General features: G+C 40.2%; 1 protein-coding gene across 2 annotated transcripts in view; it reads left to right on the top strand.

The window, feature by feature from the left end:
* nbl1 (NBL1, DAN family BMP antagonist) overlaps positions 1-18,878 on the top strand; it is a 39,061-nt gene extending 20,183 nt beyond the window's left edge. For both annotated transcript variants that reach the window (XM_061875600.1, XM_061875599.1), the window contains exons 3-4: positions 9,969-10,080; positions 17,468-18,878. In XM_061875600.1, coding sequence (XP_061731584.1) covers positions 9,969-10,080; positions 17,468-17,743 — 388 coding nt within the window. In that variant the 3' untranslated portion in view covers positions 17,744-18,878. The remainder of the gene's footprint in view (positions 1-9,968; positions 10,081-17,467) is intronic.
* The last annotated feature ends 7,044 nt before the right edge of the window (positions 18,879-25,922 follow it).

Here is a 25,922-nt window from a genome sequence, read left to right on the forward strand (position 1 = left end):
CCCGGGGTGAGTAGCGACAGGTGAGGCCCTAAATATTTAATCTTTTTCATAGTATTTCTTTATTTTTATTATTATTAGACTCCTGAAGGGCACCCACCATGAAGCTAATGTCACATCCCCACATACACACACTCCATATGTATACATGCACTAAAAACTAGATATTAACTTATTTTGTTTGTAACAAGTTTTTTTTTTGTGATATTGTATACATTAATATGTAATATTTGTAAATATTTTTCCATGTAGCTTGTAAGGTGTCCAAGATTTTACATGGAAACATCTTTGATAGTGTTGTTTTTTATTATCTGATTAATGCAGAATCGTCATATATCATAATATTATAGCATTATTATAGTTATAGCTATTTGTGCATCTAATGGCGGTTACACATTCCTAATTCCAGCAACAATTATTACATCTGTACTTTAATGACATATTTTATAACTAAAGCATTCAAATGAAAGAGAACAATATTTAAATCTTTACAAAAGCCCAGGCCATTAGTATGTGGCCCACCTTTGGTGGTTCTGGCCCAAAACAACTGCATAGTGTGTTTATGCCAAGTGTATTGAATTCCATACTTTTATAGGGACCGACAGAATTATGTAAGTGCGACCAGGTACCGATTCACATAAAATCACATCACGTACCGTCCGGTTGCAGATGCCTGGAACGCCTGGCGGGGAAAAAAGCACTCAGAGTGGACTCAGGCATAATGCCTCTCGGTAATGTTGCATTTTTCCTTGCCAACAAAGCAAGTAGGCCTGATAGAAAACACGCAAATGTATTTTCCAAAAATCACAAGTTTGACGCTAAGTTGGATATGCAATATCCATGCTACCGATTAGCATATGTGATTTTACATGGCGACCTCTAAATTTGGTAATTAAAACTACAACTAAAATGCATGTTACAATGAAACAGCTGGTGTTTAATAAGTACGATACCCACAGTATAAACACTTTGTAGGGTGCAACCCAAAATGAGATTCTCTTTAATGCCAAAGATTACTTTCTGGCAAGGCAACACTCCGTAGCCTATGCACTACTGCCATCTAACGTCTTGGAATTGCAACTTCAAGCAAAGTCTACTTTATAAAACTTACAAATGAGCATACTTACCAACCAACCTTGAGACCGCCGAATTTTGGAGTGGGGGGTGTATATATTTTCAAGTATTTCTTATATATATAAATAATCTGTTCATGAATGAGTATATACGTTCGGCCACTGTGTTCAATCGAGAAGTCTGGTCTACAAAATTTGCAGGCAGCATACCCCTTCCCCTTTGAGGTATCCTGGATGAACAGAGATTATTTTTTTCCAATCATTTTGAAACTTGCAAGCGTACTTCTTCTTACTCGTCGTCGCCATGTCTCTTCATCGTTCTTCTTGCTTTGTCTCTGTTATGTTTTTGGACAGTACTACCTGACGTAGTTTTGAAGCAACGCATGATGGGAATCCAGATGTTGTGTGTCAGTGTATTAACCTGCTGGTTGGAATAAACACACGCTGAGAAATAGCCCTGTGCCTGCCTACTTTATGGGTTATAGATAAACCTATGGATAACGGAGACATACAGTGGGGCAAAAAAGTATTGTCAGCCACCGATTGTGCAAGTTCTCCCACTTAAAATTATGACAGAGTTCTGTAATTTTAATCATAGGTACACTTCAACTGTGAGAGACAGAATGTGAAAAAAAAACCCCAGGAATTCACATTATAAGAATTTTAAAGAATTTATTTGTAAATTGTAGAGGAAAATAAGTATTTGGTCAACCATTCAAAGATCTCACTGATGAAAGGAGGTTTTGGCTCAAAATCTCCAGATACATGGCACCATTTATTCTTTCCTTAACATGGGTCAATCGTCCTGTCCCCTTAGCAGAAAAACAGCCCCAAAGCATGATGTTTCCACCCCCATGCTTCACAGTAGGTATGGTGTTCTTGGGATGGGACTCAGTATTCTTCTTCCTCCAAACACGACGAGTTGAGTTTATACCAAAAAGTTCTATTTTGGTTTCATCTGACCACATGACATTCTCCCAATCCTCTGCTGTATCGTCCATGTATCCATTTTGGTATAAACTCAACTGGTCGTGTTTGGAGGAAGAAGAATATTGAGTTGCATGGGGGTGGAAATATCATGCTTTGGGGCGGTTTTTCTTATAAGGGGACAGGACGATTGATCTGTGTTAAGGAAAGAATGAATGGGGCCATGTATCGTGAGATTTTGGGCCAAAACCTCCTTCCATCAGTGAGAGCTTTGAATGCTTGACCAAATACTTATTTTCCACCATAATTTACGAATAAATTCTTTAAAATTCCTACAGTGTGAATTCCTGGATTTTTTTTTTCACATTCTGTCTCTCACAGTTGAAGTGTACCTATGATGAAAATTACAGACCCCTGTCATCATTTTAAGTGGGAGAACTTGCACAATCGGTGGCTGACTAAATACTTTTTTGCCCCACTGTATATAATAGTCACCTTTTCAGGTGAGAGAGGACGTTAAAAGCAGTGCCTTTAAGACACGCCCCCAATATTGTTGTCCGGGTGGATATCGGGAGGGGGATTGAAATTCGAGAGTCTCCTGGGAAAATCGGGAGGGTTGACAAGTATGCAAATGAGACTCAAAAGGGTAAGAAAACAATATATAACAACTGTACAGCACAGTTCTCATTATTGGATCTCTGTTTAATGTAAAAAAAGAATGTTTTGTTATGAAACAATTAAACTTTTTTTTATCAAATGGACACCTGAAAATTGAAAACCGGCATCATTTCCAGCTACCGGAAATTGGTAGCGTATCGATTCAAATGTGAGAGGCACCCATCCCTATTTTTTACCTTTAATTGAAGACTTTTGTTGGCAAAGAGAAGGTGCCAGCCTCATGGACGCCACCCTCGTACTTTGCGAGGAGTTCTTTCTAGAATTGAGTAGTGTTTCTCACATTCCTCATTGAAGTGCTGGCACTCGCAACTTTCTTTGGCCTCATTGTGAATTATTTAGTAGAGAGACTGATTCAATAACACGTGGATTCTTATTTTGGGCACTCGGTGCTGCGGAACAATATGCAGGAAAACAGACAAGTTTATGTGTGTTGCGATCTGCTGCTCAGATCTTCACATGTTTGTTATTTCCATTTTTGTTTCATTCTCAGTCTGACCCGTTTATTTCCTGTTTTGCCCATCACTCTGGTTACTCATTAGTTCACCTGCTACACTCGTACCGCACACCTGCTTCAGCTAATCACCCTCCTTTATAAGCCAGCCTTTTCTGTTCAGTCTTCCTCGGATCCTAATTTGCCCACGCGCAACAGTGACGACTCTCGACCTTCATCTTTGTATGTATATTCTCGCTAGCTTTTACGCTAAGCCATTTGTTTATTCCAGCTCACATGCTGAGGAAGTGTTTTTCTGTTTTTGGTTTGCTTTCTCTTTACAGCAGTGTTTTTGTTCCTAGCCTTTTATTATTTAATAAATCCATTTATAACTTACCTTGTTGTGTTCATCGCTTCGACGCATCCCCGGAAGAACCAATCCGGCATTACAATGCCACACAAGCGTCACAGTAGGATCCGAGCATCAAAATGTTTTTCCGCGTCGAAACCACGGGAGGAACCCTTCGACTTGGGTTTGTGGTTGGAGCTCGTGGCTTGGGAGCAGGAAAGACTTGACTGTGGGCCTGAAGTCCCCTCCGAAGCCGTTCGCGCTGCCCCGAAGAGGCGGGGGGTCCAGTGGAGAGGTCCCCCGCACGGCAGTAATGTTCCAGCACCACTTATTCCCCCCCATGGACACAGCAAGTTTCACCCCGTCCAGGATTCACCCGTCATTACCGGTAATCCTGCTTGTTTTTTTTCAAATCATTCCTTAAGCTGCCATGACACTTTTTCTGACACAAGCGATGACGTCAATTGGGGAACGCCCACCGGTGACGCAACACCGGCCTCTGTTGATGACATTTTTTCAGAAGATTTTTATATTGTGGACAGTAATTCTCATTCCCAACCTTTTTTGAATATCAATAACATTCATGACAAGATACAGAATTATCAGGATATTTTTTCTTATTATTCTAGTCAACCTCAGTCACCTAGTTTTTCTCCTACACCTCCTTTAAAACCTCATTCTCCGGCCAAGTCCAAGGTGTTTCCTCCCTTTTCTAAAGGAAATTCTGGACAAATTAAAGGGGAGGAGTCGGCCCGCCTCCAAGCCTCCCACCACCCTCCCTTAAGGTCAGTCCCTGACCATAGGGAACGGGTCTGGGATCCCCGTCTGGAGGAAGGGGCTATGACCTATAGCTGTGCTACGGAGGTAGCACAGATACTACCCTCTAAACCACAGCCACCATGTAGACCTCCTCCACCTGTTTTTCCCCCGGCCAAATCTCAACGGCCTTGTAGACCTCCTCCACCTGTTTTTCCCCTGGCCAAGTCTCAACGGCCTTGTAGACCTCCTCCACCTGTTTTTCCCCCGGCCAAGTCTCAACGGCCTTGTAGACCTCCTCCACCTGTTTTTCCCCCGGCCAAGTCTCAACGGCCTTGTAGACCTCCTCTACCTGATTTTCCCCCGGCCAAATCTCAACGGCCTTGTAGACCTCCTCCACCTGTTTTTCCCCCGGCCAAGTCTCAACGGCCTTGTAGACCTCCTCCACCGGTGTTCGGACTCGCGAGGTCATTACCTCCAGCACGTCCTCCACCACCGGTGTTCTGCACTGCTCCCAGTCTGGTTCTCACACCAGCACATGACTCTCGCCTGGTTTTCACACCAGAAAATGTTTCTAGCCTGGTTCTCAAGCCAGCACTAGACTCCCACCTGGTTCTCACACCAGCCTCCGACCCAGAACTGGTTCTCATACCAGTTACAGACTTTAGCCTGGAGCCCACTCCAGTACCAGCTCCAGAGCTGGAGCCTACTCCAGTACCAGCTCCACGCCGCCAAGCGCCGGTACCAGCTCCACGCCGCCAAGCGCCGGTACCAGCTCCGCGCCGCCAAGCACCGCCGACGACGGGGCTGGAGCCCACACCAGCGTCGACGACGGGGCTGGAGCCCACACCAGCGTCGACGACGGGGCTGGAACCTTCACCTGTGTCGACAGGGCTGGAGCCCACTCCAGTGCCAGCTCCTCGACAAGCGCCGGTACCAGCTCCACGCCGCCAAGCACTGCCGACGAAGAAGCTGGAGCCCACACCGGCGCCGACGATGAGGCTGGAGCTCACACCAGTCACGACTCCTGCGGCTCCCAGGCCGCCTCCGACGACTCCTGCGGCTCCCAGGCCGCCTCCGACGACTCCTGCGGCTCCCAGGCCGCCTCCGACGACTCCTGCGGCTCCCAGGCCGCCTCCGACGACTCCTGCGGCTCCCAGGCCGCCTCCGACGACTCCTGCGGCTCCCAGGCCGCCTCCGACGACTCCTGCGGCTCCCAGGCCGCCTCCGACGACTCCTGCGGCTCCCAGGCCGCCTCCGACGACTCCTGCGGCTCCCAGGCCGCCTCCGACGACTCCTGCGGCTGCAGCACCCGCATCATCCTCGCCAGCTGCACTCGGGCCTGCTTTGGCTGCAGTCCCCGCACCCTCGTCTGCTGCTTCCAAGCCTGCTGGGATTTCGGTGCTGAGGCGTCGTCCACCACGTCGACCACGGGCGTGGCCTCTGCGAGGTCATCCTCCTCGCCAGACACTCCCTCCTCCATGTCGGCCACGGATGTGGCCGTGCCCGGGTCGTCCGCCTCGCCGGGCACCTCATCCTGCGAGGCGGCCACTAATGTGGCCTTTTCGAGGTCGCCCGCCAAAACTTGTTCGGCAGCAGCGTTCCACCCGCCGCCGCCACATGATGTGTCCTCGGTGGATTCGGGGACATGCGATCTGGCGACCCTCCACCGTGGCCTCCCTCCGCCCTCCCTTCGTTTGTGGACTTTCTGGTTTTGGGGAGGGGGTTCAAGTTTTTGTTTGTGTTTTTGAGACATCTGGTATCTGTCTTTTGTTGGGGGGGAATACTGTTGCGATCTGCTGCTCAGATCTTCACATGTTTGTTATTTCCATTTTTGTTTCATTCTCAGTCTGACCCGTTTATTTCCTGTTTTGCCCATCACTCTGGTTACTCATTAGTTCACCTGCTACACTCGTACCGCACACCTGCTTCAGCTAATCACCCTCCTTTATAAGCCAGCCTTTTCTGTTCAGTCTTCCTCGGATCCTAATTTGCCCACGCGCAACAGTGACGACTCTCGACCTTCATCTTTGTATGTATATTCTCGCTAGCTTTTACGCTAAGCCATTTGTTTATTCCAGCTCACATGCTGAGGAAGTGTTTTTCTGTTTTTGGTTTGCTTTCTCTTTACAGCAGTGTTTTTGTTCCTAGCCTTTTATTATTTAATAAATCCATTTATAACTTACCTTGTTGTGTTCATCGCTTCGACGCATCCCCGGAAGAACCAATCCGGCATTACAATGCCACACAAGCGTCACAATGTGCAAAGTTTGGCTGAACAATGGCCAGGGGCAAATTGTTGACATTTGTGAAAAATCCAAAATACTGTACTTTTTTACAAGAGTGCATGTAGTGTCTCAAATCTGTCACTTAACCAGAAACGACGAGCGGAATACTGACCTTTTTCTTGTGTTAATTGCAAGGACTTCATATGTTTCGAGCTTCAATGGCACACTGAGCCCATGTTGGGGAAGTGTGCGTGCAGGCTTCCCAGCATGCCTTGGGTTGCTGTAGATCACTATGTGAGCGAGACAATGGTTTAAGCTGACGACCCTGTGCTTTTTTCTGCTGTGTAGGTATGCTAGAAGGCTACAGTATAAGGCTACAGTATGTGTGGTGTTCGGGTCCGTGGGACCTGTTTACATTTTTTATTAAAAGAAAAATTATACAATTAAATAATTTTTGAAACTGAGACTCACTGACTTTGGCTCATTTTCTGTGAACAACATATATCAGAATACATATTTAATGACCACGCACCATACCCCCCCCCCCCCCACACACACACACACACACACACACACACACACACACACACACACACACACACACACACACACACACACACACACACACACACACACACACACACACACACAGCAGGCCTAGACAGGAGGACAGAATGTAGGTACACAGGACATCAGAGTGTCAAATGTACGAGAAAATGAGAGCAGACAGTGTTGACAAACAATGTTGCAACCTTGTGTGGGAACCGCAGGCGCGTAAACACAAAAGAAGAATCCCTGTGGGATGCATAAACTGTCAGATAAATTTTCTGTGCAAATTTCATATTGTTGTTACTCAGCCAGCGTTTGTAAGTCTGATGGACATGTTGCATTTTGTAGCTTTTAATGCCTCACAATCAAACACGTTTATGTTAAAATACTGAACTGATGTTTATTGGGATAAGGTAAACAAAATGCAACAAAATGCAACAGGTCCATCAGACCCACAAACGCTGGCTGAGTAACAACAATATGAACATTACACAAGGGTTAAAGCAAGTTAAAGTTTTCTATTGACCATTTCCACACATTCACATCATCGCCCTGGCGACACAGAGGAGAAAGTTGGAAGCTAGTTCGCAAACAAACAAATAAGAAGTTATTGTGCTAATTTTAAGATAATGTTGATTAATAAAGCAAAGTCATTAAATAATTCTCCTTTTTATCGCTAGATTGTTATTTCCTGTTATTTTCATTGACCAAAAAAGGTCCACGTGTGCCACGGCACAGTGGTTGGGAGTCACAGTTTAAGCGGGTGCAGAAAAGTGGGATGGAATTTTATTTTTTTTACTCCAAACCAGCCACTTGTTGCTAGGCAGAATTCATAGGGCTCAAGCATACCTGAGACATCGGTCAATAAAAAATTAATAGCACTCAGCTGTTGTTTATGTTGCTAATTTCTCCTCTCTGCACGCAGCCATGATTCAGCATTGTTACTCGTGCCATCACTTCATAACAGCACTTTTTGCAGCTTATTGGATTATTTTGGATGATTGGTGTTTGCTTTCAATGTTCAAAGTGGCTGTTATTTTTAATCATGGTCTTTATTATGCAACACATTGCCTTAGTTTTGTGGATTATTTTGAGGGTTGTTTTTTTTTTGTGCTGCAGCTGTTCCATATACTGTACTGTAATACTATACATGGTAAATGGGATTTGTTATATACTGTATATATTATATACAAATATTATATAATATATCAGTATATTTTATATACTGTCTATATAATATGTAAATATTACATATATGTTATATTTTACATTGCTGCTATGGTTTATTTTTAGTCTACTTAATACCTGTTTCATCTTTTCCATTCCTACCCTTTCCATCCTTTGAAACTGAGCTACTGTGTGGAACATTTTCCCTTATGGATCAATAATGTTTGTCTCAGTCTAAGTCTAAGTATACAGTACAAATAAAATGAAATGCTTATATTTCAAAATTAATATGACCATAAGAGTGCAATAAATTAGGTAAGCAACTCTGTTACAATTATAAAATAATAGTTAAAGAAATTTTTTACAGTAAAGAATTAACTTGTTAAATCAAAGTTAAACATAATACACAAATAAAAATGAATGTTTGTAGTTTTCAGGAATAGAATTAACTGTATTGACTGTATTTTAATCACACAGTGCAACACAATGAGGCAAGTAGTTCTGTTAGAAAATACATGGAAAACATGTACAAAATAAACCTATTGAAATAATTTCAAAATAAGGACTTCATTAAGAAATAATAAAGTTTTTTTTTTTTCCAGTTTCAGGAATAGAATAGCATGTAATGTAAATAGATTTATTTCTAGAGCCAGAAAATAATAGCAAATAAAAAAAAGAAAAATATACCTAATACATCTATGTAAAATATTATCTAATTAAAAAAAATATAAAGTTCATGATTTTAATTTCAGGAATATAATTGATTTCAGTGTACACTGCAATGATTTAACTGCACAATGCAACAAAATAAGGTAAGCTCTAACAATAGTAATAGTAATAATAATAATAATGATGATGAAGTAATTAAAAAATATTTAACATATATAAACATGACTTATAATAGTATTAATAAAAAAAACATAGAACATAATTGACTGCTTATATTGACAATTAATATCACTGTACAGTGCAATCATTTAACTGCACAGTGCAACAAAACAAGGTAAGCAGTTCTTAGAGCTGTATAACAACAATACAAAATAGTAATACTAATAATAATGGTGATGAAAAGAGAAAACATTAAAAAAATAAACCTAATTCATTCATGTAAAAATATAATTATATTAACTAAAACAACATAAAATTAATGTTGTTATTTTCCTGAATAGAAATAAGTGTCTATGTTGTTCCACTGTACAGTGCAAACATTAATGCTGCATGGTTTGTTAGGCAATTATTGTTTTTGTTTCATTTAAAAATAAAGATAAAAAAATATGTTGGAAAGAAATATAAAAGATAGAGTAATTTAGTTTAAAATATGAACTAAATAAATAAAAAAAATCCTTTTTCGTTTTTAATTTCAAAAAGAGGATACAATGCCTTATATTGACTATTTCACTATACAGTTTAAAGATCACGATAATAAGCTCTTTTAGAAAAGTATTACTTTTAAATAAAAATATATTTTTTGAATTTTTATAAAAAGTTATTTTCTAAAAAAATGTAATACAGGAATTAAATTAAATAGGCGGGTAAGAACTCTGTTATAACTTTTTATTGACTAAATAATGCATATAAGTAAAAATATAAATATAAAAGGTTTTTAATTAAAAAAAACATATTTATATGTATACATATATAAGATGGAAAGAAAAAACATCTAAAACAAACTAATTAAATTAAGTTTAAAAAGTAAATGATATACATTACATATATGTTTCATTATTTCTAGAAATGAAATAATCTATTATGTATAAAACACAATGGGAAAATGTAAGTAAAGAAAATGACAATGTGGTCTGTCCTCCTTGCAGAGCCTGTCTGGGCCAGTGTTTCAGCTACAGCGTCCCCAACACGTTCCCCCAGTCCACGGAGTCCCTGGTGCACTGTGACTCCTGCATGCCCGCCCAGACTCAGTGGGAAGTGGTAAGAGTTATTGCAGGTTCAAAGTAAGCTCACATAAGCCAGCGCTCTTTTTACTGCTGGCACACCAAAATGCTCGGCTGTGACATTAATAGGTGGGCCCTGCGGTTCCTCTGCTTCCTGCAGGGAATGTTACCTTTTAAACTCGTCCTCGTGTTCGCTGGCCTTGTGAGGACGAGGGCAGGGCGGCCGTGTTTGTATGTACTAGTCACCTTTTGTCGTGTCTCAGTGGAAAACCTGATAGAGTAGTCACTTTGCTCCATGTGTGTCTGTGTGTGTGTGTGTGTGTGTGTGTGTGTGTGTGTGTGTGTGTATGTGTGTTTGTTCTTGTATTTCTACCCTTTTTGAGACATCAACAAGGAAAAGTACCTTCCATATGAGGACCGGTGAACAAGTTAGGACCAAAGTCATGGTCCCAATAGGGAAAACCATTGCATCTAATAGAGAGCCAGATACTAGAGTCTGTGAACATTGCTCCAAAGTGAGGATTTTTTGTTGATTTGATATGCATACAAAAGTAAACATTGACAGGTGCAAAGGTAGAAATATATGATAAAACAAGACAGCAGCTAAAAAAGGACTTCCCTATTCATCCCCGAAAAAACCCGCCAGGTGAACAGCTGATTTTACAACATCCGGTGCTAACGTAAGACAACCCGCGTCCCGTATGACAGTGGTTCTCAAACTTTTTTCAGTGATGTACCCCCTGCGAACATTTTTTTAATTCAAAACCCGCGTCCCGTATGACAGTGGTTCTCAAACTTTTTTCAGTGATGTACCCCCTGCGAACATTTTTTTAATTCAAGTACCCCCTAATCAGAGCAAAGCATTTTTGGTTAAAAAAAAGTGATAAAGAAGTAAAATACAGCACTATGTCATCAGTTTCTGATTTATTAAATTGTATAACAGTGGAAAATATTGCTCATTTGTAGTGGTCTTTCTTGAACTATTTGGAAAAAAAAGATATAAAAATAACTAAAAAAAACAAGTGATTCAATTATAAATAAAGATTTCTGCACATAGAAGTAATCATCAACCTAAAGTGCTCTCTTTGGGGATTGTAATAGAGATCCATCTGGATTCATGAACTTAATTCTAAACATTTCTTCACAAAAAAAGAAATCTTTAACATCAATATTTATGGAGCATGTCCACGAAAAATCTAGCTGTCAACACTGAATATTGCATTGTTGCATTTCTTTTAGATAGATAGATAGATAGATAGATAGATAGATAGATAGATAGATAGATAGATAGTACTTTATTGATTCCTTCAGGGGAGTTCCTTCAGGAAAATTAAAATTCCAGCAGCAGTGTACAGAGTTGAGATCAATTTAAAAAAAGTAAAAAGTAAATAATGGGGGTTTAAAAGGAAACAAAATAGAGAAATATTACAAAAAGAATAAAAACAATGGGAATAACAATATAACAGTAAAATAAGAATATAACAAGACAAAGTAGTCAGTAGTGACCATGTTATGAAAAGGTATTGCACTGTTAATGTTTTGCATCTCCTGTCATCTTAATACCCCCGTCCCCCGTCCCAGAGAGGAGTTGTACAGTCTAATGGCGTGTGGGACAAAGGAGTTCCACAGTTTATGAACTTACATTCATAGTTTGTTGAAGTATTATTCAATAAATATATTTATAAAGGATTTTTGAATTGTTGCTATTTTTAGAATATTTTTAAAAAATCTCACGTACCCCTTAGCATACCTTCAAGTACCCCCAGGGGTACGCGTACCCCCATTTGAGAAACCACTGCCGTATGACTATCATTATGAGAGGAGCGCTCTGCTGTTTTTAGGAAGCTACTTAAAAAATGTTTGTTAAAGATCCTTCATATGACAAGAGCACCCGGTTGTTTTCAGTTATTTTCTACAGCTGGGTGTCCCAAAGTGCGGCACAGAGCCACCTGTGTTCCGTGACTTGTTTGTCATCGGCCTTAAGCACATTAGAAAAAACAAAACTTTGAGATTTCATTTGCACCCCTGGTCGGGAAATCTATCAAAATTAGAGTGGTCCCAAAAAGGAGGGATTTTTCACATTGACTGTGTGTCGGTTTTAAAAGTGCTCCCCCTCTGGTCAACATATGAAATAACAAGTGTGTGTAAGAAATTGAAATGTGCCCCCCTTTGGCCAAAATCAATGGAAAAAAATAAATAAATATGTTTATGAGACATACTGTAATAACTTGAAGTAAATAATACAAAAACAAACGAACGAAAAAAATACATTCATTAAAAGCAGTCTTTTTCTCACAATTTGTCGACTTTTTTCTGGGCATCATTTCTCATATTCTTTCTGTTTCTGTAATATTGCAATATTTTCTCATAAATATATTACTTTTGTATGTGAAATTATTACTTTTTAACGCAAAATGGTAACATGTGTCATATAAAATTCAGACTTTTGTCATAATTTTGCCAAGTAAAATTCCGATGATTATTATAATATTGCCAACATTTTAAAGTTTTATTATAAAATTCTGACTTTTGTCGAGTAGAATTACGACTCTTCATAAAATTGTCAAAATGTTAAGCTTTTCTTGTAAAATTGCGACGGTTATTGAGTCAAATTCCAACTTTTATCATAATATTGCACACGTTTAGTTTTTTTTTGTAACATTTTGACTTGCTTTGAGTATAATTACGACTTTTATTATAATTCTCCCAAAATGCTCCGTTTTTCTTGTGAAATTGTGACATTTTTCTTGTGAAATTCCAAATAATTTTTCACTACATTTGCATAATATGCATATATTATTAATGTTGTAGATATAAATCTTTATAAATGTAGAAAGGGTGGCCCTAAGGAGGTAGGCGTTTTTCGTACATCTCAAGAAGGTAACAAATAGAAGAATGTGTGTGTGTGTGTGTGTGTGTGTGTGTGTGTGTGTGTGTGTGTGTGTGTGTGTGTGTGTGCGTGTGTGTGTGTGTGTGTGTGTGTGTGTGTGTTTGTGTGTGTGTGTGACAGCGAATCCAAGCCAAACTCACTTTTAATTAGTCTCAAATGGATGTTTATGTTGGTGGTTATGATTATTGTTGCATGACTTTAACTGTGGCTGGAAATAACAAAGTCAGTTCTCATGAAAGAGGATACGACTGGAAGCAGCTCGATCCTGATGAAAGTGCTGAATGATCGCTTTCAATGCAAACAGCGAAGGCGACGTTGTGTGAGGTCTGGAGCTCCCGCTTAGCTTGTGCAACATCTTCCACTTGATAGGAATTTATACCGAGGAATGGCTCCACACCAAATATTCTGGGGGAAAAAGTCTAAAGAAAGGGCATTCAAAGTGTGGCCCCATAGGCCCCTTTCTTTTTTTTTTATGGCCTTGGGCATATTGTAATAAAAAGTTGAATTGATTGTTTATGATGTATTGTCAGATATCATCTTCTCTGTCACATATGGCTGATATGTGGATGTTTTTTTCAATCAAAATGGCCCCCATCCTTCAATTTTTTGGTCTGCAACCCTCGCTGCAAAAAGTTCTCACACGATGTCAAGAAAAGCAGGCTTCACTACACATCTTGAAATGCAGCATTTCCAATACATTATTGTTATTTCAGATGATAGGAAAATAGCTTATAGTAGTCCTTTACCTATTCCAAGTATAATACAGGTTGTCTCCAGCTGAAAGCCTTTTAAAGGCCTACTGAAATGAGATTTTCTTATTTAAACGGGGATAGCAGGTCCATTCTATGTGTCATACTTGATCATTTCGCGATATTGCCATATTTTTGCTGAAAGGATTTAGTAGAGAACATCCACTATAAAGTTCGCAACTTTTGGTCGCTAATAAAAAAGCCTTGCCTGTACCGGAAGTCGCAGACGATGACGTCACATGTTGATGGCTCCTCACATATTCACATTGATTTTAATGGGAGCCTCCAACAAAAAGAGCTATTCGGACCGAGAAAACGACAATTTCCCCATTAATTTGAGCGAGGATGAAAGAATCGTGTTTGAGGATTATGATAGCGTTGGACAAAAAAAAAAAAAAAAAAACGCGATTGCATTGCGACGGATTCATATGTTTTTAGACACATTTCTTGGATAATTCTGTGAAATCTCTTATCTTTCTATTGTGTTGCTAGATTTTCAGTGAGTTTAAAAGTACCTGATAGTCGGAAGTGTACGCAGTGTCTCAGGGAAGTCGACGGCAGCTGTATGGGCGGCACAAGCTCAGCTGATCTCCGGTAAGAAGCGACTTTTTAACCACAATTTTCTCACCGAAACCTGCTGGTTGGCATTCGGTTGGGATCCATGTCCGCTCTGATCCATAGTAGTTTCACCTCCGGTAATTTTAAACAAGGAATCACCTTGTGTTTGTGTGGCTAAAGGCTAAAGCTTCCCAACTCCATCTTTCTACTTTGACTTCTCCAATATTAATTGAACAAATTGCAAAAGATTCAGCAACACAAATTTCCAAAATACTGTGTAATTATGCGGTTAAAGCAGACGCCTTCTGGCTGTGTGTGTGCAGTGCTCATACTTCCTAAAAACCCGTGACGTCTTGCGTACACGTCATCATTACGCGACGTTTTCAAGAAAAAACTCCCGGGAAATTTAAAATTGTAATTTAGTAAACTAAAAAGGCCGTATTGACATGTGTAGCAATGTTAATATTTCATCATTGATATATAAACTATCAGACTGCGTGGTGGGTAGTAGTGGGTTTCAGTAGGCCTTTATGATGACACCAAAACACTTGAAAACTGAACACACATGACATATGTCAGTGTAACTTATATGGTATTAAATAACTTTTATGTGACGTTCTAACATAAAAGAAATGCTTTAAAGGTCGAGGCCATACCATTTCACTGTATAGTGCAAAAATGATGGTAAAAAGCTCTGTTAGAGTTTAACTTTAAAATATTGTTTTAAAATACTAAAAATTATATTCTATTTAAAATAATAAATCCATCCATCCATTTCCTACCGCTTGTCCCTTTTAAGGTTTGCGGGGGGTGCTGGAGCCTATCTCAGCTGCATTCGGGCGGAAGGCGGGGTGCACCCTGGACAAGTCGCTACCTCCGTCCATCCATCCATCCATCCATCCATTTATTTTCTACTGCTTATTCCCTTTGGGGTTGCGGGGGGCGCTGGTGCCTATCTCAGCTACAATCGAACGGAAGGCAGGGTACAACCTGGACAAGTCGCCACCTCATCGCAGCAAAATAATAAATATTTAATATTTTTAAATAAAAACATTTTTAAATTAAGATAAAAAGTTGTGTTAAGAATTTATTTTTTATTTTTTTAATTAGGTTAAAAAAAAAAGAAAAACATTAGATTTGTTTCATTTCTGTAGAAAATAAACTATTGAATGTTTTAAAATACACAATACATTTTCTGTGACATTTCAACATTAAATAAATGCATTCAAAACATTTGCGCAAGCTTGGAGCTAATTTTCTTTGGTTATGCAATACAATTTCACTGTACAGAGTCAACATTAAGGAAAGAAGCTATGTTAGAACACACACACATACACACACATAATGAATATTTATATTATCAATATATATATATATATATATATATATATATATATATATACACACATATATATATACTGTATATGTATATACATACATATACATATAAATATACACACACACACACATATATATATATATGTGTATGTGTATATATTTATATGTATATGTATGTATGTATGTATATATTTATATATATATATATGTGTGTATATATATATATATATATGTATATGTATGTATGTACTGTATGTATGTATGTATGTGTGTATGTATGTATGTATGTATATACATATACAGTGGGGCAAAAAAGTAATCAGTCAGCCACCGATTGTGCAAGTTCTCCAACTTAAAATGATGACAGAGGTCTGTAATTTTCATCATAGGTACACTTCAACTGTGAGAGACAGAATGTGAAAAAAAATCCAGGAATTCACATTGTAGGAATTTTAAAGAATTTAAATGTAAATTATGGTGGAAAACAAGTATTTGGTCAACCATTCAAATTTCTCATTGATGGAAGGAGGTTTTGACTCAAAATCTCAAGATACATGGCCCCATTCATTCTTTCCTTAACACGGATCAATCGTCCTGTCCCCTTAGCAGAAAAACAGCCCCAAAGCATGATGTTTCCACCCCCATGCTTCACAGTAGGTATGGTGTTCTTGGGATGCAACTCAGTATTCGAGTTGAGTTTATACCAAAATGGATACATGGATGATACAGCAGAGGATTGGGAGAATGTCATGTGGTCAGATGAAACCAAAATAGAACTTTTTGGTACGAATGCCAAAGATTGCTTCCTGACTACAGCAACACACCCCGGAAATGGAATAAAAAGAATGCATATATCTGCCAATGAGACTCACAAGTGCAAGAAAACAAGATATAACAGTGAAATAATAACTTATTTTCTATCCAGCATGCAGAGTCCACGTTAGTACAACAGATCACTTCATCAAAGCATGTCCAACATTGCACACCACAAAATAAGTCCAAATCAGAATCAGACAGAATCAGACATACTTTATTAATACCCGAGGGGAAATTACAGTTTTCATCAAAGTAAAGTATGTATTATTAGTGCTGATATCGGTACAAGACTGCAATATAGGTATCGCATTGGCAGTGAAAAAGTTGTATCAACACTCTGCCATAAATGTGTTTATTTCATTAATAAAGTTAGTGTACTAGTTTAAATGTACATTTGGTGTGTGTGTGTGTGTGTGTGTGTGTGTGTTCTGGCAATGCTTACTTAATGGGGACATCGCTCTGTTAACACAGTCACCTTTAGGGGACCTCTGACGGTGTGGGGACAAAAAAACAGGTCCCCTAAAGGGAAACCTTTTTAAATGATAGTCAGATCCATTCTGGAGATGCCTAAGGGATTTTTAAGCTTTGGCTCATAAAACATGTTGCCCCCTCATCGGGCTGTAGCTGGTACTGCACTCGCTGCTCTGCTCACACTTCTTCCGCGTATAGTTAATCACTTCAACCTGGTCCCCATGAAAAAGATGGTTTGTTTTTTAAATGGTCCTCAGTAGTCACGTACAAATTTGTGTGAATTATGCTATTTTTTTTTAAATTTGGTCCCCACGAACCTTATTAAATCTTTTTCCCCAGTGTCCCCAGTAAAAATTATCAGCACATTACTTCATCAATCCAGAGATTTAAAGACGTGTATGAGCTAACTGGGCAGTGGCTATTTTACCTCATTTTTTTATGTCTCTACAACCTATAGAAAGGGTGGTCCCCCGAAGTCATGATCAAAAACTTGGTCCCCATTCCAAATGATAACCTGTGTGTGTGTGTGTGTGTGTGTGTGTGTGTGTGTGTGTGTGTGTGTGTGTGTGTGTGTGTGTGTGTGTGTGTGTGTGTTCACACAGGTGACTTTGGACTGCCCAGGTAACAACGAGACTCCCCGCGTGGACAAGCTGGTAGAGCGGATCTTCCACTGCAGTTGCCAGTCTTGCAGTAAGGAAAGTGTCCAGGAGGGGGCGACCATGCAGTTGTATGCAGACAACAGCCTGGACACGCCATCTCTACCCGGCACCCTCATGGAGGCTCAGTCCCGCCCGCCTCCCCACAGCCCAGATAGCCACTCCACACACAGTCCCACACACCATCACCACCCACTTCCACACACATCAGACGGAGGGTAGGTTTGACCTTAGACCCCCTCTCCCTTTCCTCCTAGAAGAAGATTTTCTCCTTTTTTTACTTGTGTGGTTATGCTGTGACCATATGGTTTCACTTGTGCTTTTGCAAAGTCTTTTCATTCAATAAAACGTCATTGTTCATATTCCTGTAAACACACCAGCCTATAAATCAGGGGTCCCCAAACTACACGCCAGATACGGACCGCCCGTCCAAAATCCGGCCTGCGGGTAAAAATGGTATTTATTAATTGTTTTTAATCCGTCCTTTTTCACCTATCCATCAATCCATTTTCTACCGCTTGTTATTGGGTCTCCTACCCGCTCAAGCAAATCATATTGTCTAAAAATTTCTTTTCCCAGAGGTAACAGGACGTTATCACGCTAGCGCCACAAAGGCGGCAAGTGTGCGATCTTTCAGTCAATTAGTGCACCAGGGGAAAAATGCCGAAATTGTTGGGGAAACATAAATTAGACTCCGAGTGTAGAGTTTTTAAACATCAGTTGACATATGACTTTTGTTCAGTTTAAGGAAAAGACAGTTTAGATTGTATATACCGTATTTCCTTAAATTTCCGCCGCGGCCCTAATTAATTTAAAACCTCTTCTCACTCCTGCGCTTACCAAAGGCATGCGGTAAACGTGAGCATGCGCCAATTATTTTAGAACCTCTTCTCACTCCGGCACTAACCAAAGGTATGCAGTCAAAATTTGAGTGTGATGTAAGCTTGGACCTTAAATCCTACTGAATAGCTCTTAATCTTCTTCCCTTTATGCGATTTCAAATTACCGGTATTGAAATCAGCCTCCTCCATTTTGAAACTGATGACAGGGGAAGTGTCAGGCGGTAATACTAAGCATGCGCTAATTATTTTGACCCGGCAGTAATTCAAGGCAGGCGCATATTATATGCCCTGCGGCAATTCAAGGAAATACAATATATATATATATATATATATATATATATATATATATATATTTATATATATGTATACAGCTTGGCCCCCAATACGGCCCCCGGGTCAAAAAGTTTGGGGACCCCTGCTATAAATGTACTGTTCTCTGCTTGTTTGCATATGTATCTATTCACAACATCAACTTATTTTAATCTGCAATAAATGATCCTGTTCTGGTTACTCCACTTGAGCCAAGTTGATTTTTATTGGACCCCACTGCCTGATAGCCAAAACTGCATATTTAAGTTTATAGATAATAATTCAATTATATATATGTTGCCCAGCATACTTGCCAACCTTGAGACCTCCTTTGGGGGTTGGGGGGTAGTGTGTGTGTGTGTGTGTGTGTGTGTGGGGGGGGGGGGGAGTATATTTACAGCTAGAATTTACCAAGTCATCCATCCATCCATCCATCATCTTCCGCTTATCCGAGGTCGGGTCGCGGGGGCAGCAGCCTAAGCAGGGAAGCCCAGACTTCCCTATCTCCAGCCACTTCGTCTAGCTCTTCCCGGGGGATCCCGAGGCGTTCCCAGGCCAGCCGGGAGACATAGTCTTTCCAACGTGTCCTGGGTCTTCCCCGTGGCCTCCTACCAGCTGGACGTGCCCTAAACACATCCCTAGGGAGGCGTTCGGGTGGCATCCTGACCAAGTCAAGTATTTCATATATATATATATATATATATATATATATATATATATATATATATATATATATATATATATATATATATATATATATGTCAATCAATGTTTACTTGTATAGCCCTAAATCACTACTGTCTTCAAGGGCTGCACAAACCAGAACACAAACCACTATGACATCCTTGGTAGGCCCACATAAGGGCAAGGAAAACTCACACCCAGTGGGACGTTGGTGACAATGATGATATATATATATATATATATATATATATATATATATATATATATATATATATATATATATATTCAAGAGAAATACTAAATACTTGAATTTCAGTGTTCATTTATTTACACATACAGTATACACTCACATAACACTCATCTACTCATTATTGAGTTAAGGGTTGAATTGTCCATCCTTGTTCTATTCTCTGTCACTATTTTTCTAACTATGCTGAACACCCTCTGATGATGCATTGCTGTGTAGCACGCACAAAAGTGCTTTCATCAAATGCACTAGAGTCTGGAATCTCCCATCTCTCCCTAGCATGGCCCAAAACGTACAGTAGATGGCAGTATTGTCCTGTATAATGCACAATGTCACAACATTGCTGTTTACGGCAGACAAACTGCTTAACGGTAGACAAAACGTGGCTGCTGTTGTTGTGTAAAGTTTACGCGCTGGGAGGACGTTAATGAAACTGCCTAACAATAAACCCACATAAGAAACCAAGAACTCGCCCTCGATCATTCTACAGTTATAACGTCATTGGGCAGGCACGCTGTTTGTATTGTGGGAAAGTGGACGTAAAAACAGGTTGTCACACTTCACACAGGTCCGCATGGAGCTGAGGCCACGCCCCCTCCAGTTCCGGCTGAATTTCGTGAGATTTTCTGGAGAAAATTTGTCCCGCGAGGTTTTCAGGATAGGCGCTGAATGTCGGGAGTCTCCCGAATAATCCGGGAGTGTTTGCAAGTCTGGTTGCCCATAATTACAGAGAATAATGAACAATTTACCATGTAATGCTTACAATCTCCACCAGAGGACGCCAAACACTGCAATTGCGGCTAGTAGAAACACAATGGGCAAAGGCTGCATATGTACTGTGTAAATATTATATTCATTCTAAAGCTGTCAAAATGTATTAGTTAACACATGATTAATCACACCCTGTACACACTTAGATTAATCATGTAATTATATATACGTATATATATTTTTTACCGTACATGATGTTTAACCTTAACCCAGGGGTGTCAAAGTTCAAGTTAAAGTTAAAGTACCAATGATTGTCACACACACATTAGGTGTGGCAAAATTATTCTCTGCATTTGACCCATCACCCTTGATCACCCCCTGGGAGGTAAGGGGAGCAGTGGGCAGCAGCGGTGCCGCGCCTGGGAATCACTTTTGGTGATTTAACCCCCAATTCCAACAATTCATTTAAACTCAGGGGCCGTATGGAGGAAAATATGTGCACACGCGGGCCGGACTATTTAAATTGTGGCATTAAAACGAAAAAAACAAGGACAACTTCAGATTGTTTTCCATATCTTACTTTGGCCAAAAATAGAACAAATGCATTCTGAAAATATTACAATAAAAATATAGAAAAAACTACCGGCAATGGTAAAGTTTAGATCCATGAAGGAAAGAAAAAAGTGAATGAATGTGTTACGGCACAGGGGGAAGAAGGAGATGCCACAGATGCTGGGACGTCGTTTTAGGTCTATTTATTAAATACAATATTATGAAGTGTGAACTTAATCCAGATATGTGTATGGTGTGACTATGTGTAGCGATTAACTGAGTGTTACCAGGAGTGTTGAGCGAGAGTCGGAAGTCCAAATAAACTTCGATGGATTGATAGACTCTGACTGGTGTGCTCGCTGGCACATGTCACTCCAAACTGTAGCCTGAAAGGACTTCAGATAAAATTGTCAGCAAGTTTTGTGCAAATAAATAACATGCATTCAAGTTACACGTTGAAAAACATTCCTGGATGACATTCTGACAATACAAGTGCATTTGTGTACAAACTTTGGGGTATTTTCTTAAGAAAGTTTTAACGATGCAAGCAAGTCATCACCAATCAATCATGATTAAGCCAAAATTCCAAATTGTGATGAATCTGAATAAAACCATTGATCAATTGAGATCCCTGATTAATATAAACAGCAATATTCATGTATTAGATTTTTTACTGCAGATAATTCATGCATTAGTGTTAATTAACCAGTTACTACTATGGACAACGAGCCATGTCAATCCCATGAATAATGATTAATTGACAAATAATATATACAGTATTAATATATCATGAAGGTGTCCTGATGCAACTTTTTCTCTGATACGATACTGCTATTGATCCAATACAATATCAGACGGAATCATACATACTTGTATTATCTTGTAGTGTGGAATGTTAGAAAAGGTTTGATCAGGTGGAATTAGTCAACCAGAGAATAATGGTAGGTATGAAACACACTAACCTATTTATCATGTATTACCCTTTATCATGTCAGTTCTGTTTTCAGCCCGCCTGGGTTTGTGTTTTGGTTACCATGGGTGCTGATTAGTTTCACCTGCCTCTGATTGGGGTTCGTGGCGCTCACCTGCTCCTGGGCACTAATCAGAGAGTTACCACCACCTGCTTTTCGCCACACACTGTATGGTTTTATTGTTTGCTCTCATGCAACACATTAGGTTGAGTAAGTCTCACGCCATCAGCACACTTTTCTGTGTTTTTGTATTTCAATGATTTATGAGGAATAAATAATTTCCTTACCTGCACCTTGCCTCCAGAGTTCCTGCTGCATCTTGGGAGAATGATCCACGCCGTAAAATGCGACGACAGCGCAACAGCTAGCTCCTAATAGCCTATAGCCTACCATGTTTACCTTTTGTCACTGACTTGACTTAAAGGGGAACATTATCACAATTTCAGAAGGGTTCAAACCAATAAAAATCAGTTCCCAGTGGCTTATTTTATTTTTTGAAGTTTTTTTCAAAATTTTACCCATCCCGGAATATCCCTAAAAAAAGCTTTAAAGTGCCTGATTTTTGCTATCTGTGAAGCCATCGTCCATTTTCCTGTGACGTCATCCAGTCATGCCAATACTATTTAATAGCACAGCAAGATATAGCGACATTAGCTCGGATTCAGACTTAGATTTCAGCGGCTTAAGCGATTAAACAGATTACGCATGTATTGAAACGGATGGTTGGAGTATGGAGGCAGATAGCGAAAACAAAATTGAAGAAGAAACTGAAGCTATTGAACGAATAGCTATTGATGCTATTCGGCCATGTTTGCCTTAGCATCGCCGGTAATATGTGCGGACCAACGATCGGAAGTTTTGCATCTTGAGACACTGGATCTACTTAAATCCATCGATTGGTAAGTGTTTGTTTACCATTAAATGTGGGTGGAGGGAAACGCTGGATGTAAATATAGTTTCAAACGTACATACAGCCAGCCTAAATAGCATGTTAGCATCGATTAGCTGGCAGTCATGCCGCGACCAAATATGTCTGATTAGCACATAAGTCAATAACATCAACAAAACTCACGTTTGCAATTTAGTTGACTTTACCGTTGGAAATGCATCTGCAGGTTATCCATACATCTCTGTGCCATGTCTGCCTTAGCATCGCCGGTAATATGTGCAGACACTCCGGCACATTCGATGGGGGTCTGGCGGCAGATTTCTTTGACTTTATCGTTGGAAATGCATCTGCTTTGAGTGTCGCAGGATATCCACATAATCTTGCCATCTCAGTAGTTGCATAGCTTTCGTCGGTAAAGCGTGCGGAACAAACGACTGACCATTTCGTCGGCTTTCCCCACACCCTCGTATTTTGAACAAATTTCGTCCAATTTCTTGCCACTTTCCCATATTTGGGCCAGTGGTGCAAATTGAATCCCTCCCTGTTAGTGTTGTTACACCATCCGACAACACACCGACGAGGCATGATGTCTTCAAGGTTCCAGAAAATAGTTGAAAAAAACGGAAAATAACAGAGCTGAGACGTGGTGTTTGTAATGTGTTTGAGAAAATGGTGGCTTTATAACCTAGGTGACGTCACGTTCTGACGTCATCGCTCCGAGAGCGATAAATAGAAAGGCGTTTAATTCGCCAAAATTCACCCATTTAGAGTTCGGAAATTGGTTAGAAAAATATATGGTCTTTTTTCTGCAACGTCAAGGTATGTATTAACGCTTACATAGGTCTGGTGATAATGTTCCCCTTTAAATAGAGGAAAACCACAACCTTGTGTGCAGATTGGAAGACGTTTAGATGTCAACTGTCTGTCTGACTTCGCACAAGTAAAGGACTGCTCGTATCTGAGTGCTGATATCTGATATTTTAATATTTTTTGGCTGATATTGGTCCGATATCCGTTATCAATATTGGATTGGGACACCCCCACACTCAAATATTAATTAATCAACAGTCATAATATAGTATCTTTGATTGATTGATTGATTTAAACTTTTATTAGTAGATTGCACAGTTCAGTACATATTCCGTACAATTGACCACTAAATGGTAACTGTTGTGTATTAACAGTCCTAGATTTGTCCCAGCTGAGTTACCGTCATGCCTCCTGCTCACTTCCTGTATCATACAGAGTTGTTGTTGACTTTGACAGTAGTAAAACTTGAAGCTACAGAGAAACCAACGTTCCGTGTCCTTATTATTATTGGTGTAATGCCCAACCATATATGTGGGTATATAACAATTGGCGACGAGGTGGTGCGTCCTCACATTGTGTGTTTATTCTTTACCTTGGCAGTCCGTGTTTCTTTTTGACGAGCATTAACGAGCAACCGCGGGATACAGGCGGGGGTGCTGTCTACTTGCTGGAGAGTGGATGACCAGCATGTTACAGAGCACAGCTGTAGTGCAGGAGAAAGGCATGTTTCCGTGCTAAAGGACACTTGGAGAAGAGAAAAAAAGAATAATTTTGTTGGGACCATAGAAAAAAAAGAAAAAAAAAGGCATTGACAATTTCTGAAGCAGAGGAATATATTGGGGAGAATTTTTGAACACGGCTGCGCTGATTGGACAAATTGTACCTTTTGAGGAGGACACAGAACAGTGGAGTTCATACACTGAGAGGTTTGAGTATTTTGTACTGGCTAACAAAATTAAAGATGATGTTGAGTGTTATAGGAGGTAAAACATTTATCCTATTGCGCAGTCTACTCCAGCCTGACAAACCAGGAGACAAATCTTATAAGGAAATAGTGACAATATTGGGGATCACTACTCTCTTAAGCCACTGCTAATTGCAGAGGGATTCAGATTCCATAAAAGGAACCAAGAGGAGGATGAATCTGTCTCACAGTTCATAGCTGTATTGAAACGGTTGTCTGAACATTGTGAATTAGGGCTTTCACTCAATGACACCATACGTGACAGACTGGTGTGTGGTCTACACAGTGAGGCCATTCAGAAACGACTGCTTACGGAGGCTGATCTAACCCTGGAAAAGACTGTGCGTAGAAGTACATCAATGGAGATGGCTGCCCATGAAGCACAGCAGTTAAGTGCCTCAGTTCAAGTTACTAAATTGTCCTTGGAGCCACAAAACAAGGCGACAGCTGGCAATCGAACGTGCCTGTAAAGCGAAAAAGGCTCAGACGAGCAAACAGCACACTGAGACCAAGAAAAGTGGTTTCCAACGGAACAAGAGAAAACAGGTGAATATGGTGGAACGGGAACAAAATGAGCCGAGCGACTGTGACTCTGATGATGAGATCACAGTGCATGTTTTATCTGTCAGGGACAGTGATGATGGATATTGGGTCACACCAGTGTTGGAGAACCATCCTATAAGAATGCAAGTAGACGCTGGTTCACGTGTATCGATGGTATCAGAAGCTGTTTACAGTGAGAAACTGCAGCACATTGTGCTACAACCAATCCGGCTAAAGTTAAGGACCTACACAGGAAAACCGGTCCCAGTACTGGGAGTTGTTGATGTGACAGTTGAACACAACGGACAGAAAAAGACTCTTCCACTGTACATCATTCAAGGGAAACGGCCGGCATTGCTAGGCCGCCGGTGGCTGGAGAAGCTCAGGCTGAATTGGCAGGAAGTGTTCTTAGTTAGGGATGGGGACACAGGGCCACTACAGGAGATTCTAAAAACACATTCCCCCATTTTTGATGGAGAACTTGGCAGCATGAAAGACATTACAGTTAAGCTACCAGTGAAACCAGGAAGCATGCCAAAGGCTTTCAAGGCTAAACCTGTTCCATATGCCATAACACCGAAGGTGGAGGCAGAATTAGCCAGGTTAGTGAAGAGTGGAGTACTGGAACCAGTGAGCACAAGCGAATGGGCAACACCGATTGTTCCAGTCATGAAAAAGGATGGAACTCCACGGATCTGTGGTGACTTTAAAGTCACATTGAACCCTGTCCTACATGCTGAGAAGTATCCATTGCTACTTATTGAGGAGCTTTTTGCAGGCGTAGCTGGAGGCCAGAAGTTTAGTAAGATGGATTTATGTCAGGCCTATCTACAAATGCATGTGGATTCAGAGTCACAAGAGTTGTTGACTATAGTGACA

Source organism: Nerophis ophidion, linkage group LG16 (genome assembly GCF_033978795.1).
Source record: "Nerophis ophidion isolate RoL-2023_Sa linkage group LG16, RoL_Noph_v1.0, whole genome shotgun sequence".
NCBI lineage: Eukaryota > Metazoa > Chordata > Actinopteri > Syngnathiformes > Syngnathidae > Nerophis > Nerophis ophidion.